The 17619-nt window shown below is 39.2% G+C and overlaps 1 protein-coding gene across 4 annotated transcripts in view; it reads right to left on the bottom strand.

Annotated features, from left to right (window-relative positions):
• The window catches only part of LOC140731234 (transforming growth factor beta receptor type 3-like), a 149733-nt gene that overhangs the window by 35612 nt on the left and 96502 nt on the right, over positions 1–17619 (bottom strand). For all 4 annotated transcript variants that reach the window (XM_073052758.1, XM_073052759.1, XM_073052757.1 and 1 more), the window contains 3 exons: positions 15455–15596; positions 13017–13173; positions 7904–8054 (listed from right to left, as the gene is read on the bottom strand). In XM_073052758.1, coding sequence (XP_072908859.1) covers positions 7904–8054; positions 13017–13173; positions 15455–15596 — 450 coding nt within the window. The remainder of the gene's footprint in view (positions 1–7903; positions 8055–13016; positions 13174–15454; positions 15597–17619) is intronic.

Genomic DNA, 17619 nt, shown 5'->3' with positions numbered 1-17619 from the left:
ACTAAGGGGTTATTGATGCACCATCAATAACTCACGCTGAGACTTAGGAAACGAGATATCGGCTTTTATTGACTGGAAGAATAAACAGCACTACATCCTGGGGAAAATGAGGGAGAGCAGCAGCCCACAGTCGCCTTTATACAGGGGTCTGTGGGAGGAGCCACAGGAGCAGTCAGCAGGGTCTGTGGGAGGAGCCACAGGAGCAGTCAGACAGGTATATCTAGTTCACCACAGTTATAGAGTTTTTTCTTCACAGCAGTGTTCTGTACTTGAACTGTGGAAGAAAATACTCAGAGCTGACACTGTATTAAGCAAGGAAGGGTTAATGATCTTTAAATGTAAAATCAAAGTCTACTGTGACTAACGTACTCTGTGCTGCTGATAATGCCCCTTTCAGTCAGGCTGATTAAAATAACTATGTTTGTATTTGTTGTTCTAAGAATCATAACATGTCTGATATACTCTTTTAGCCTGTCTGATATACTCTTTTGAGAAATTAACACTGAAGTAAATGTGTAACTGCTCAAGGACATATCCTGCAACTTTACTAGTCAGCAGAACTGCCACTGAAGTTCCTCCTTCTGATTTATGTGTTTTTCTCTCGTATGCTTGGGATATAAATAAGAGCGTGAACCATTGTCAGACAGAGTCTCGGAACTCCACTTTTAGGAGGATGAACTCTCCATGATATCATGCTACAAAAAAGACTTTCTAAGGTGATCTCCCTTTGTGTCTGAGCAACCCTGAGCATTTAAAGTGATGTAGTCGACATGCACTTGGTCCTTCAGGATATATCAAATAATTGAACTGTGAATGAGATTGAGGCCCAATTATTTGTCATAAAAATAAAAATGAAAATTAGTTATAGGACGGCATGCAGGAAATAAAGGTGAATTGCTGTTCATCAGGCTAGAGGGAAATATACAGTTTTCAAAGGATCTGCATTAAGATTGTCAATGGCCTGAATTTGGGAACAGAGAACAAACTCAAAGAATAAATATAACACAAAACTTGGAAATGTAGTTCACAGCAAGGAGGATCTTAGCATGCTCTATGTGCAAAATGGGAAGAAAATGGCATCATATTTAATACGAAGAAATATGAAACAATGTATTTTGCAAGAAAAAAAAAATCATCAGCAAGGTTTTAAAGATCTTGTAGTTAGTTCTGTACTGTGCTGTATTGTTCTCTGTAGTCATCCACCTGTTACATTGGTAGCTGAGTCTCAGTTTCAACTGTGCAAGATGAGATGCCATTACAGAAGATGTCCTATTTGTCATCGGATAGGTAAGAATGAAATAAAAATTAGAGCTTAGTTTGGGCATGAGTAAACTAGAGAGTGCATAAGAATGTTGCTCAGAGTGGAGGGCTTGAGTTATAAGAAGTGATTGGATAGGTTGGAACTGTTTTCAATGAAGTGAAGGAGACTGAGGGGTTACCTTACAGATGTTTATAATATTATGAGATGCATTGATAAGATGAACAGTCATTGTCTCCTTCCCCACCCCTAAACCAGGGAAGTCAAAATTCAAGGTTTAGGTGAGAGGGGAAAGATTTAAAGGAGCCTGATGGGCAAATTTTGACCACATACAGACGTAGTGGGTAGTGAGTACATGGTACGAGCTGTCACAGGTGGTAGAAGTATAAACTGAACAGGTTCATGAAAGATGTAGGGCTAAACACAGGCAAATGGGACTAACTCAGGTCAGCATGGTAGAGTTGGGCTGAGGGGACCTGTTTCTATGCTATATAACTATGGTTCTAAGACTCTAAATACTTCCAGCATTTTCTGTATATACATCAGTAATACTTTCCTGGTATCAACCCCTCCTGCCTTAGAGAGTGAGAACAAAATCTCAAATATAATTGCATCAATGTTAAGTACATTATGTATTATTATATACTTTCAGAAATCCTTCCTAATGTGTTCTAAATAATTACTGTAAGTTTGATGATATAGTATGGTTACGAATGTGGAGCAACTCTGAGGGGCCAAAGGGTGCAAAGTCGCCCCCCCCCCCTTTTGAGAATCGCAAGATCGCTATTATTTCAGGTCTGAGACCCAGGAAATGAGAGAGATACACAGCATGTCAGGAAATGAGAGAGAGAGATGCAGAATACACAACCAGGTGGAATGTCTCCTGACATACGCGGAACGGAACCACTGATTACTGCTATTGTCTCTTGGAGAAGGAATTGTGTATTGAGTACTGTACTATTCATTGAAACCCCTCAGGGGACAACCAGAGTGGTCTGGTTGAGGGATTGCATCATCCCAACCTGATTGACATCTGAGACCCCGTGAGTGAGGATAAAAGACGGGTCTGGGGAACACCCCTTAGACACACCAGGAGAAATGCTAGAAATCCAGTGACAACGTTTTATAGCAAAAGCCGGTGAGAGCTCGTGTGTGTCCTCCCTTGCCTGGGTGGCGGGCTCATCACAGAAGAACGGTTTAGCTAAAGGAGAGGGCATACTTGAACGGCCACAGCAACGAGACACCGACGGATCGAAATCATAAAGGAAGGTTGGCAAAACACTTAGCGGTAACTGTTCCCATTCTTCTATCTCTCTCTCTCTCCAACAATTGCAACACAGCGACAAACAAACGACGGCAGCCTGTGTGAACTGAAATGAACTGTATATTTCCATCGGACAATTCATTATCCCCTAGACAACGATAGAGCTTGTTTCTTATTGATTATTATTATACCCGCACTTTTAGGTTTAGTATTGACGATGTATATTATCTGTATATTTGCATTGATATTATTTTTGTGTATTTTTACTAATAAATACTGTTAAAAATAGTATCATCAGACTTCAACGGATGTCTCTATCTTTGCTGGTAAGTAAACCAGTTACGGGGTTTGTAACAACTTGGGGCCTCGTCTTGAGATTTGATACCAAATTGGAGGGCCAGTAAATCGGGCTTTTAAGTCCAAACTTGTATCTGGTTGCGCGGGTAACCAGATGGGAAACCAGCAAAGATGGACGTAGATGAATTTATAAAAAACCCGACTCCGGAGGCGCTAGAGGCTGCCACAAAGTCGGACTTGATAAATATTGCGAAAGGACTAAATCTCGCAGAGGTGAGGTTATCAATGAAAAAGTGGGAGGTGCGGAGGGCCATAACCCTTTATTATATTGAGAAGAATGTGTTTTCGGCTGAGGTATTGGAAAATATCCCTGAAAAGGTACCAGCTAGTGGGACAGCTCAGTTAGAGTTGGAAAAATTAAGGTTGGAACATGAAATTAAGTTAAAACAGTTGGAAGCAGCTGAAAAGGAGAAGGAAAGAGCTGAAAAGGAGAAGGAAAGAGCCGAAAAGGAAAAGGAAAGAGCTGAAAAGCAGAGGGAGCATGAGCTCCAGCTAAAGGAGTTAGAGGTGAAAAGGGAGCATGAAATTAGGTTAAAACAGCTGGAAGCAGCTGAAAAGGAGAAGGAAAGAGCTGAAGAGGAGAGGGAAAGAGCTGAAAAGGAGAGGGAGTATGAGGAGAAGGAGAAACAGAGGCAACATGAGCTGGACATGGAGACATTAAGGAAAGAGCGAAGAGCTCAAAGGCCAGACCGAGAGGAGAGGTTTAATGTTAGTAGGGAGTTTAGGTTAGTACCTCCGTTCGAGGAGACAGATGTTGATAGTTATTTCTTGCATTTTGAAAAGGTGGTAGTGAGTCAGAAGTGGCCCAGAGATCAGTGGGTAGCGTTGTTACAAAGTGTGTTAAAAGGGAAGGCACAACGAGCATATGTGGCGTTGTCTGTGGAGGAGGAGTATGAGAATTATGAGGAAGTAAAAGAGGCCATTCTTCGGGCCTACGAATTGGTACCTGAGGCCTATAGACAAAAGTTCAGAAATTTAAAGAAAGTGTGGACTCAGACATATGCAGAGTTTGCCTATGAGAAGGGTGTGCTCTTGGATCGTTGGTGTGCAGCAGAAATGGTGGAAGAAGATTTTCAGCATTTAAGGGAGCTAATTCTGATTGAGGAATTTAAAGGTTGTGTTTCGGATGATATCCGGATGTATTTGAACGAGAAGCCGAATAAGTCCATATCCAAATTTGCCAGGTTCGCAGATGAATATGCCCTAACCCACAAGACAAAGTTTTCCTCGAATAAGAGGTACCAGAAAGACCGTGGGAACAGTAGAGGAAGCCCGCCGGCTGAGGCAGAGATTCAGCCGGGAGCTAGTGGTAAAAATAAGGAGGAAGAAAGGCAAGATGGCAGGAGGGGTCCTGGCTTGACCTGTTTTAATTGTGGAAAGGTGGGTCATATTGCATCTAAGTGCTTTGCTCCGAGGAAGGAGACAGGAAAAGGGAAAGCAGCAGTCCCTACAGGATGTATTGTGTTGATCAGTAAATCGACGAGAAAGCCCCAGGTAGACTGAATACGAGAGGGGCATGAGAAATTTATTTCAGAAGGGACCATGTCTGTGAAAGAGGGAGAAACACCAGTTCCAGTGCAGATCTGGAGAGACACTGGAGCTGAGCAGTCATTGATTCTCAGTAAGGTACTAGATTTTGGTCCTGAGACGGGAGAGGTAGCTTTGAGAGGCATAGGAAAAGGGACAGAAGCTGTGCTTTTGCATAGGATCATTATAAATTGTGAGCTGGTATCTGGACCAGTTGAAATAGGGGTGCGATCAGAATTTCCGAGAACTGACGTGGACGTCCTTCTGGGTAACAATTTAGCAGGTGGTGAGGTTTGGTCGGCAATGAAGCTGACGAGCCAGCCTGTAAGTGTTGAGGATGCGCCCCTAGGTTCCAAGATCTATCCCACATGCGCGACCACTTGCAGCATGTCGAGATAGACAGCTGAGAAAGAGACCAGTTTAATTCAGGACAGTATCGATTTGGCTGAGACATTTTTACCGACCCTGTACCAAGAGGGGTTAGAGGGTGGTAAAACAGAGAATAGGGAGGTGAAAGAGAGTAAAAGAGAGGAGGTAGACCTACCCTTGGCCAGGAGGAAATTTATAGAGGCACGGAGTAAAAATGAGAAAGAGATAAGGCTGTTAGAAGGTCCAGGGTTGGACATGGATGATCTGTCTGGCTTGACAGAACTGTTTGAAGAAGTTGAAAATTTTAAAGGTGTTCCCGATAATGAAATGAGGGCAGTCCTAGATGAAAAATATGCCATTACCTTGAAGGAGTCTGCTGGGTTGGCAGATGAGGTTGTTTCAGCCCGCAGGGTTGAGTTTACTCCAGAAGGGATTTGCCCAGAGAGTAACTGGGAGGATCAGGGGAACTTAGAATTTGAAAAGGGGATGGGTATTGAAAGCCCGGAAGAGGCAGATGTCCCGTTTGAGTGTGTTCAAGATGTGGATAGATAGATAGATAGATAGATACTTTATTCATCCCCATGGGGAAATTCAACATTTTTTCCAATGTCCCATACATTTGTTGTACATACAATACTTAACTCAGTAATAATATGATATGCATCTAAATCACTAACTCAAAAAGCATTAATAATAGCTTTAAAAAAAAAAAGTTCTTAAGTCCTGGCAGTTGAATTGTAAAGCCTAATGGCATTGGGGAGTATTGACCTCTTCATCCTGTCTGAGGAGCATTGCATCGACAGTAACCTGTCGCTGAAACTGCTTCTCTGTCTCTGGATGGTGCTATGTAGAGGATGTTCAGGGTTTTCCATAATTGACCGTAGCCTACTCAGCGCCCTTCGCTCAGCTACCGATGTTAAACTCTCCAGTACTTTGCCCACGACAGAGCCCGCCTTCCTTATCAGCTTATTAAGACGTGAGGCGTCCTTCTTCTTAATGCTTCCTCCCCAACACGCCACCACAAAGAAGAGGGCGCTCTCAACAACTGACCTATAGAACATCATCAGCATCTCACTGCACATGGTACTGAACCTAGTAATGAAACTCAGGAAAAATCTGAGGTATCTGATTCCGTTAAAAAGGAATGCAGTCCTTGTGGGTCAGATGGACTTGGTTCAGTGAAGAAAGGGTTAACCTTGGTACTAGTGGGAAGTGAGAATTCCCAGTTGTTTGTGTTCGAAGGTGTGTTAAAAGTTAGTGAGGAGATAAAAGGTGGTGATGTGGATATTATTATTGAAGGAAAAGGGAAAAGTGTAGTTCCTAAGTTGAATGAAGAAAATTTAAAGTCTGGATTGGTGTCAGAAGCAGTAACCAGGCTGAAGGAACAATGGCTTGTTACCAAGGTGCCTGCGAATCAATTACAGTTTGATTTGGAATGTAAAGGTGCCCCACACGCTAATGTTATTCAAGGGTGTGCTGTGAAGAGGCAGAATTTGAAATGTTGTTTGGACAAAGAGGGATCGCTTGCAGTTATTAAACTGAAAACTAATAGAATGAAGGGTCCTGAAGATAAAACTAATGACTTGCTTAAAAATAAAGAATTGTGTGAAAGTTCAGAAAATGGGCTAAGTTTGGAAAACATTGTTGATAAAATAACTCCTATGAAAGGAGCATGCCAAAGCCTATTCCACACTGGTAAGCAAGCTACCCACTTGGGAGTTAACTGGAAAAGGGGCGAGGGTTGACGGGATGCCACTTTAATTAACAGGATCTGGTTTTAAGGGATTTCGACAAAGCATGTAAATAATAAAGACAACACCATGGAAGATTGACTGTTAAGTTCGAAAGTAAAATAAAGATTAGTATTTGCATGAACTTTTGTAATATACATGTAAGCTAAGATCACAACTCTTTAGTTTTGTTTTGCTGAAGAAAAGGAATAAAAATAGGTGGTTATTAAATTGGAGTCTGATGCTACAGGAATTTATTAAGGTACAAGATATTAAGATATTAAAGGAAGTGACAAGGTAATCGCTAACTGTTTAGATGCTGAATTTAATGTATAACTGTATTACTCTGTAGTGAAAAAAAAACTTTTGGATTGTGTTAGATTCTGAAATTCTGTAAGACTCTGTCGTAGTTAATTTTTACCTGTGGTAAAAATCCTTAGAGGGATGGGGGTGTTACGAATGTGGAGCAACTCTGAGGGGCCGAAGGGTGCAAAGTCGCCCCCCCCCCCCCCTTTTGAGAATCACAAGATCGCTATTATTTTGGGTCTGAGATCCAGGAAATGAGAGAGATACACAGCATGTCAGGAAATGAGAGAGAGAGAGACGCAGAATACACAACCAGGTGGAATGTATCCTGACATACGCGGAACGGAACCACTGATTACTGCTATTGTCTCTTGGAGAAGGAATTGTGTATTGAGTACTGTACTATTCATTGAAACCCCTCAGGGGACAACCAGAGTGGTCTGGTTGAGGGATTGCATCATCCCAACCTGATTGACATCTGAGACCCCGTGAGTGAGGATAAAAGAGGGGTCTGGGGAACACCCCTTAGACACACCAGGAGAAATGCTAGAAATCCAGTGACAGCGTTTTATAGCAAAAGCCGGTGAGAGCTCGTGTGTGTCCTCCCTTGCCTGGGTGGCGGGCTCATCACGGAAGAACGGTTTAGCTAAAGGAGAGGTCATACTTGAACGGCCACAGCAACGAGACACCGACAGATCAAAATCATAAAGGAAGGTTGGCAAAACACTTAGCGGTAACTGTTCCCATTCTTCTATCTCTCTCTCTCTCTCCAACAATTGCAACACAGCGACAAACAAATGACAGCAGCCTGTGTGAACTGAAACAAACGGTATATTTCCATCGGACCATTCATTATCCCCTAGACAACGATAGAGCTTGTTTCTTATTGATTATTATTATACCCGCACTTTTAGGTTTAGTATTGATGACGTATATTATCTGTATATTTGCATTGATATTATTTTTGTGTATTTTTACTAATAAATACTGTTAAAAATAGTATCATCAGACTTCAACGGACATCTCTATCTTTGCTGGTAAGTAACCCAGTTACGGGGTTCGTAACAGTATTTAGATAACAGGGTATGTTACCGTAAGGTTTAATGAAGGAACTTCTCCGATGATATTCAAGGTCATTGGCTGCTTGCTCTGTATAACCAGCAAGATTTTGCATTTATGGCAATCATTTCCATGAGTAAATCTTACTTGCATGTTAATGAACTTCTCTGTTTTGTTCATAGTACTATAATACAAAAAAAAGAAAGTCACCATAATTTAATTGTACAATAGAAAAGAACTACGAAGAGTTCAAATATACAGAAGTTAGTATATCTTCATCATCCAGTACTTCCTTCAAATTTAAATTTGAAACCAAGTTTAGGTGGGGGGGGGGGGTGTGGTTCTCTTCTTCAAATTTTCTTAATTTTCTCAAAGGATTCAATGTGAATAATAAATTGTAGTATGTCACTTTGTATGTATTTATTACTTTGGTTTTAAAGATATTCTTCAAAGCTGTCCTTTTTTCTGCTTCTAATTCAGATGTTATCTTTTTTGTTAACTTCAACATTTCTGAACTCAAGTGAAAATGTAAATCTGGTTATCTAAAGGAATTCTCTATTTTGATGATTAAAGAGAAATTTAAATGCTAGCTATATTTAATTACATATTTTAAATTTTGAGAAATATTGTTCATCATTAAAATATTTAAATGAAATAGCTAGTTCTACTTTATCATAGAATGTAAATGTGAACTTGTCCAGATCACATCAATGCTGCACTCCCTAAAAGAAAAAATAAATCCTATACTTTGAATTTACCTCTCAAAATGTATTTAATTTCTGCCCTAAACTAATACTCATTTAATAAATGTAGTATGGTATATTTAGCATCAAATAAAAATCTGCAGGTGACCAATTTAAGAAGCACTATAAGAAAAAATGTTGGAACACATGGAAGCCAAAAAATACAATTCAATATTGCTAAATAATATATTTTGGGAAAGGATGGAAATGAAAAGTGCAACCGATGTAGTTTCACAAATGCTCCAAAGCAGGACTCTCAGTAAAGAATACTATTACTAGAGCTAATTAGTTTTACATAATACATGCTATATAGAAAGGAGTAGAAGAGGTTCAACACTGATTCCTTAGGATGCACCCAGAAAAAGTTGTGAACAATATTAAAACTTGTAACTACAGGAACTATTTTCAATGCAGTAGAGCAAGTTAACGAGAGAGGAGTTCAGAATTTTTCAAGTTAACAAGAAAGAGATAAAATCTGAATTAGAAGCAGAAAAAGTTTTGAATATTTTCTTTAAAACCCAATTAATAATAACATACAAAATGACATACTACAATTTGCTATTCACATAGAGTTCTTTGCAAAAATTAAGAAAATTTGAAGAAGAGAAATAGGATTAATGTACATTGCTCCATTTCAGGAATCTTCTCATGCACTTTTTCTAACTCTAAAAATTTAATTTTTGACATAATCATGGACTTCCTTAGTTAATCATTCAAGTGACAGTTGGGACCATCACAAGCCACATCACAAGTGAAAATTCTTAACTTTTACAATTACAAATTGCATTTACACTCAGTGCTCACTTTATTAGGCACAGCTGGACATTAATGCAAATATCTAATCAAGTGGCAGCAACTCAATGCATAAAAGCATGCAGAAATGGTCAAGAGGTTCAGATGTTCAGACCAAATATTAGAATGGGTAAGAAAAAAATATGAATCTAAGTGACTTTGGCTATGGAATGACTGTTGGTGCCACATGAAATGGTTTGAGTATCTCAGAAATTGCTGACCTCCTGGGATTTTCATGCACACCAATCTCCAGAGTTTACAGAAAATGGTATGAAAAACAAACAAAAAAATATCCAGTGACCAGCAGTTCTATAGGCAAAAATGCCTTGTTAACAAGAGAGATCAGAGAATGGCCAGACTGGTTCAAGCTGACAGGAAAGCAACAGTAACTCAAATAACCATACATTACAACAGTGGTGTGCAGAAGAGCATCTCTGAATGCACAACGTGTTGCCAACTCTGGCAGTGTTTGTCATTGTATGGTCATTGAGCGTATATGTCAATTTTAACGCTTGTCCAATCTTCTTCATCTGGATAAAAGAAGTGTGGGTGTGCAGAACCACAGGTGGTAAATATGGATTAAGGACCAACCTGTTCTTTGAAAGTATGGGCTATTGAAGCTTTCTCTTGGGATCTACTTATGGATATAAGTGATGTATTAAGATTATTAGAATAGTGTTTGAACAAATTTGGATGCTGAAAAAGGAAAAATTATTGATTTAAATAATGTAAAGCTTGGATGAGGTGAATTATAAGAGAGATCTCAAACAGGAAAAAAAATTGCAAAGTCAAATTTTGTGCCTGAATGCAGTTGATAGCTAATGGTTCAAAAGAGACCATCCACTCAGCATTAGTGGGTCAGTGGAAGAGTACCTAAATGTATTTAGTATTTTTACTTCAGTCCTTAGTTTTATACCCAGGACTATGAATGGAGACCTAGTTATTTCTTTATTTTAATTAGGAATGTAGGCAAAAAACATGGACCCAGGACAATCCAGTCTTTTGAAAATATGGGCTATTGTTTTCAATCTGAATCTTCTCCTTCAGTAATTCAACCAGTCCATACAAGATTTTCAACTGTACATGTTGACACCCATTATTTAGGTTCAAAATAAATTATTTATCTCACATCAAGCTAGGAATTAACTCAGATCATTATCTTCCCACTCCAGTATAGCAGACATAGAAAATCCCATGACATTATGTCAAAGTAGTGCAGGAAAGTTCTCATTAAAGGCCTAAAGATGAGTAAAATAGGAATCTGTTGTTGAAGCTTAAAATGTGCAAATTTAGGCTTTTGAAATGCAACAGTGATTTCACTACAAAACTCAGAGCATTTAATTTTACCCAAAATATTCATTTTAAAAATTTATTCATTATTTAGGGGTCTGAATATTGTTCACAAGACTAGCATTTATTATGTGTTTTAAATTATGAGAATGTTAACTAGTGACTGATCCAATATCTTTAGATTAATGGGTTTGATAGAAATAAAAAGAATTAAAGGCTAAATTGGACTTCTCAGCAATTATAATTCTTTTCAGATTCTATGCTCTTGTAAAATTGCAGCTGGAGGCATTAACAGTATCTTACAGTTAAACATGGATGGGCAAGACTCTCTGTACTAAAACATACATTTCCATCTTATAAACATAAGAGGTTCTACAGGTGCTGGAAATCTAGAGTAGAACACACAAGATGCTGGAGGAAGTCAACAGATCAGGCAGCATCTATGGAAAGGAATAAATAGTCAAGTATCTTTGAATGCACAACATGTCAAACCTTGAAGTCAATGGGCCACAGCAGGAAAAGACCATGGGCCGAGACCCTTCATCACGAATGGAAAGAAAGGGAGCAGAAGCTAGAATAAGTTGGGGGAAAGGCAAGGAGAGGGGAGGGGAAGTAGTACAAGCTAGAAGATGATAAGGTCAACAGGGGAGATGACAGGCAGATGAAGAGAAGAGAAGAGGTAAGAGGGGAGGCAGTGTGGGGAATAAAAGAAGAGGGAAGGGCAAAGAGGAAAAATTACCAAGAGTTAGAGAAATCAATGTTCATGCCATCAGGTTGGAGGCCACCCAGGCAGAATATGAGGTGTTTTTCTTCCAACTCAAGAGTGGCCTCATCATGTTAGTAGAGGAGGCCATGAACTACAAGTAAGAATGGGAGTGGGGATTGGAATTGAAATGGTTGGCCACTGGGAAATCCTGCTAGCTGTGGATGGAGCGAAGATGCTCAACAAAATGGTCCCCCAATCTCTGTTGTATCTCACAAATGGAAAGGAGACCACATAGGAAGCACTGGGTACAGTAGACAACCTCAACAGATTCACAGGTGAAGTGTTGCCTCACTTGGAAGGACTGTTTGGGGCCCTAAATGAAGGTGAGAGAGAAGGTGAATGGGCAGGAGTAGCACTTACTTAAGTGCAGGGATAAGTGCCTGGAGGGATATTAGTGGAGAGGGACAAATGGACAAAGGAATCACAGTGAGAGCAATCCTTGCAGAACACGGAGTTTGGGGGTGGGGAAGTAAAGATGTGTTTGCTGGTAAGATCATGTTGAAGTTGAGAATGATGTGCTGAATGCTGAGGCTCATGGGGTGGTAGGGAAGGACAAGAGGAATTCTATCCCTGTTAAGCCAGTGGGAAGAAAGGATTAGGGTGGATGTCCAGGAAATGGAAGAGATGTGGCTGAGGGCAACATTAATGGTGAGGAAGGAAAACCCCATTCTTTGAAGGAGGAGGACTTCTCTAATGTTCTGGAAAGGAAAGCCTCATACTGGGGACAGCTACAGTAGAGAGAAAGGAATTGAAAAAAGGGAATGGTACTTTTACAGGTGACAGGGCAGGAAGTATAGTCAAAATACCTTTGTGAGTTACAAGGTTCCCTATGGTGAAGTACAACTTTGGCTGCATGAGTATTTCAGATAAAGTACATAGAAGGCAATCATTCAGTTTTAAGAAGCAATTAGGATACTGCTCCATGAATAAACTGCTGAATACAAAACAGCATGTGTACAGGTGAACATTCATTACAGTCACAGTGCCTGTAAGGAGATTAATCCTCTGTTCTGTTTGTATTTATGTTTCCAGAGAGCTGGCCCTGTATAACTAAGGTTTATCACCTTGTGATATATCTCCCAATCTTAACAGAAGCTTATTTACATGTACACAGCAGGCCCATAATAACAGGCATCTTGTGGACATTCATAGTAAATACATAAAGACACAATAGAATCAATGAAATACTGCACAAGACAAAGGCTGTGGAATCAGTTCAGTGTTGGGGCGAGTGAAGTTATCCACGCTGGTTCAAGAACCTGGTGGTTGAGGGGTAATAACTGTTCCTGTACCTAAGGCTCCTGTAGCTCTTTCCTGATCGCAGCAGTGAGAAAACAGCAGTGATAATTATATTATCACTGAAGTATCACTGAAGATACTTATAGATATTATAGATATTTGTTTACAGATTCCACCAATTATAATCTAGATACCTGACATTGATATGCATACTGCTTCACTACATTTATGCATCACTTGTAATGTAAACAGATGTAATGTAAATTTCTTTCAGACCTGAAAAGAAAATACATAAATCATACAATAAATTCTGTACCTTGATGTTGCTATTAGATTGATGATGTGTAGCTGAGAAGCGGCAAGTTGATCAGATGTCACACAACCCTTCAAATTTTGATTGAGGAGTTCATAATTTTGATAATAATCAGCATTAGAATGATCCTGTTTTTCACATTTAGGCAGATGCATTTCATCTATTTTTTTTAAGAAAGAATAAATAGCTTTCAATTAAGCAATAAAGGTTCAAGTATTTGCTGTACCACTGGAAATAAAAACCCTTTTAAAGTTAACATGAGGAAATCTGCAGATGCTGGAAATTCAAGCAACACACACACAAAATGCTGGTGGAACGCAGCATTCCACCAGCATTTTGTGTGTGTTACCCTTTTAAAGTTTCTCACTAAAAAGCAAATTAATTTAAACATAAAGCACAGAAGTTCTTAGTTATTTTGTAATGTGTAAATTCCCATTCTTGGCAAGAAAACTAGCTTCATTGGAGTGTTACAAAAGATTGGACAACAGCACTGTATAGCCCCACCCTCCTGAAATCAATGGCTCTTAATTGATTCATGGTAATATGATCCTGGTAATGTATATATTGTTCCAATAAAATTCTTCAAACCCTCCAAGTTCAAACCCTTATTTAAATTTGTCCCAAACTGGATCCTCATCTCATGCATACCAAAACCCTACCACTGATTCAACTCACCTCATGATAGAGACAATGTTGAAAATCTGAAAACTCAGAAAATGCTGGAGAAAAAATCAGCACTTATCAAGTGAAAAAGTAGGCCAATTCCTCAAATGCAGGGCAAAATTTAAGAATATACACCATTAACACAATAACTTTGTTTTCCAAGATAAGAATAGAAATAAGTATTGAAAAAGTCAATTATGCAGAATGAGAAAGCTAACATGTCACAACTTGCATAAAGACCAGTCTTAGCAGATATCAGAGAAATGTACATACAGTATTTATAAATGCATCAAGAGGAATACGAAGTAAGCATGTAATATTAGTACTCAAATAACGATGAACATGGAACAGGACCTTTGGCCCACAATGTCTGTGTTGATCATAATGCCTATTTAAACTAATCCTCTCTGCATGCACATGATCCATTTCTCTCCATTTCCTGCCGTTCATGTGCCTATCTAAAAGTCTCTTGAACACCACTGTTATAGCTGCTTCCACTACCACCCTGGCAATACATTTCCGGCACTTACCACATTCTGTACAAAAAGACATGCCCCACACATCCCTTTTAAATCTTCCATCCTCTCACTTGAAAGCGATCCCATTTGATACTTGATATTCCAAACACAAGTATTTGATACTATTATTATAGAGGAAAAGATTCTGACTATCTACCTTATCTATGATTTTCTTAAATTTTATAAACTTCTGTCAAGTTTCTCCTCAACCTCCAATGCTTCAGAGAAAGCAATCCAAGTTTGTCCAACCATTTCTTATAGCTAATATCCTGTAATCCAAGCAGCATCCTGGTATACTTCTTCTGCATCCTCCCCAGAGCTTCCTCATCCTGTAATGCAATGATCAGAACTGCATGCAATTATTCAAGTGCAGCCTAACCAAAGTTTTATATAGCTGCAATGTGACTTCTTGACTATGCCCCTAGCAATGAAAGCAAACATATTTTCTTTATCTACCTGTGTTACAATTTTCAGGGAGGTATTGACCTGGAATCAAAGATCTCTGTGCATCACTACTGTTAAGAAATTGTGCCTTAAACTGTATATTTAAACTTCAAGTAACTAACTGTTGTATTCTCTGATGGCCTTCTTCACTCTACACAGCTCTATCCATTCTTGTCTTGTCTGCAAACTTACTGCCCAATCTATCTAAATTTTTACCCAAATAATAACTGTAAATATCTTTCCACCCAATACAAAACTATGAGACCATAAGACATTGGAGCAGAATTAGGCCATTTGGCCCATCGAGTCTGCTCTGCCATTCAGTCATGGTTGATCCTTTTCCCCCTCCTCAGCCTCACTCCCTAGCCTTCTCCCAATAACCTTTGATGCCTTGTCCAATCAAGAACCTATCAAGCTCTGCCTTAAATACCCCCAATAACTGGCCTCCACAGCTGCCTATGGTAATAAATTCCACAAATCCACCACCCTCTGGCTAAAGATATTTTTCCACATCTCCATTTTAAATCGATGCCACTCTATCCTGAGGCTGTGTCCTCTTGCCCTAGACACCCCCATCATGGGAAACATCCTTTCCACATCTACTCTGTCTAGGCCTTTCAACATTCAAAAGGTTTCAATGAGACGCCCTCCCCCCCATCCTTCTAAATTCCAGTGAGTACAGACCCAGAGCTATAAAACATTCCTTGTATGATAACCCTTTCATTCCCAGATTATCCTTGTGAACCTATGCTTTTCAATTTCTATATAACAAAAAAGAAACCTTATGCAAATATGACATTTGTTCTATAAGCCTACCTTCTTTAAATTTGATGATGTTTATTCCTGCATTTTCAGACTCAGTTAAAGTAGTGAAAGAGGTGCAAGTTCCATTAAATAGCTTCAATTCAGTTGAATTAATAATTGCTTCCTTTGATAATACCATCCGATGTTCAGAATGCTACAGGGAAATAAAAGCAACTTAGCTTATTAAACTTGTTTTGAACATTTACCATCATTCTTATTTGTAACATTTTACTTCCATTTTAAACTGACAAGAATTTTGTCATAGTACTCTTATTTCAAAAGTGGATTAAGATGAAAAGGTTTTTTCCATGTGGCCTGATAGAATAAGTTTCTACAATATTAATGTGAGAATTTCTTCACTATCTCTATAGAAACAGATTGGTCTCTATTCTAATTCAATCAAAGATTTAAATAATTTATCCATTTATGTCCGCACCATTATTAAAATACTTCGGTCTAGCGATCCAAAAGTTCATTTGAAAAAAATGCCTGAATTGTGCCAGATGGGGGATAAGCACCATTTTGCTCTGGTGCCATTAGTGTGTGATTTTTATATACATCTCATAAGGATGTCTGTGTTTAGAAATTCCCAATTAAAATTATTTTCCTATTTAGAACCAGGAATTTCTGGACTACTAGCTGAAATTAACCAGCAAAAAAAGGTACTGTCTGTATCTCTTGAAGACAAAATTACCACCAAATCCACCACAGATGAAGTGCAGACAAGCATGGGAACTCTGTTTTACTGGTAGAAGCAATATACTTCAGGGAAGAGATCATTAAAGCTTGGGATCAGATGGCCATTCAAAAGGAGGTCACCAATGAGATTAATATTTGCAATGACGTCCTATAGACTAGTTCTGGTGCAATAAAATTTTGGAGTTTATGCCATACTCAAAAACTTCTATAGTTGTACTGTGAAGAGCATTGTGACAGGCTGCATCACTCTCTGGTATGGAGAGGCTACTGCACAGGACCGAAAGAAGCTGCAGGAGGTTGTAAATCTAGTCAACTCCATCTTGGGTACTACCCTACAAAGTACCCAGGACATCTTTAGGGAGCGGTGTCTCAGAAAGGCCGCGTCCGTTATTAAGGACCTCCAGCACCACCCAGGGTATGCTCTTTCTCACTGTTACCATCATGTAGGAGGTACAGAACCCGGAAGGCACACACTCAGCGATTCAGGAACACCTTCTTCCCCTCTGCCATCTGATTCCTAAATGGACATTGAAGCTTTGGACACTACCTTACTATTTTTAATATAAAGTATTTCTGTTTTATGCACATTTAAAAAAATCTATTCAATATACTTAATTGATTAAATAAAACATAATAGTAAATAAACAAGTAAATCGATTTTTTTCTCTCTCTCTCTCTGCTAGATTATGTACTGCATTGAACTGCTGCTGCTGAGTTAACAAATTTCATGTCACATGCTGGTGATAATAAACCTGATTCTGATTAGAGAAAAATTTGTGGAGAAGACAACAAATCCCAGTACATACTACATTCATGAATTTACCACTTTTCCAACAGTTGCACTGCACTTATGCTTGTGTACCTTCTATTTCAATAATCTCGTCTGCATGCAAACAGTGTACACTTCCATCAAAGAGAAAATTACATTTAATCCCATTTGGAAGCAGCAGACTGTTGGTCTAATTACCACATCTAAGCCTCATTTATTGAGAGTTGATGGTGCTGGTCATAAAGCTGGCATCCAGTTGTAGATTGGAGGATACTTGAGGATAAAAGAATCCACCCCCTCACATTCTACTCATTCTTTAAGCCATAGGTGTCAAACACAAGGCCCGCGGGCCATATCCGGCCCGGCGTACAATTATATCCGGCCCGCGAGATCATTTTAGATAGATCTATTATTTTAATTATTAATGGCCCGGCAATATGAAGCGCTGATAACACACAAACTACAGATCCCATAATGCAGCGCAACAGCTGCCGCTAGGCTACCCGGGAACATTCCCGCGTCAAGCATCTGTTGCTGTATACAACGCTATTCTGAAGTCAAAGCTAACCCCTAACAATGGCGAAGAGAAAAGTTGATTCTGAAAAAAAGAGTCTTTCAAAACCGATGAGTATATGTTTACTGACATTGCCGGTAAACCCGTGTGTCTTATTTGTGGAGCTAATGTGGCTGACATAACAACACATCTCAG

This window comes from Hemitrygon akajei, chromosome 7 (assembly GCF_048418815.1).
Source record: "Hemitrygon akajei chromosome 7, sHemAka1.3, whole genome shotgun sequence".
NCBI classification, from domain to species: Eukaryota; Metazoa; Chordata; class Chondrichthyes; order Myliobatiformes; family Dasyatidae; genus Hemitrygon; species Hemitrygon akajei.
The sequence above is the reverse complement of the archived record's forward strand: the minus strand, read 5'-3'. Positions and strand labels throughout refer to the sequence as shown.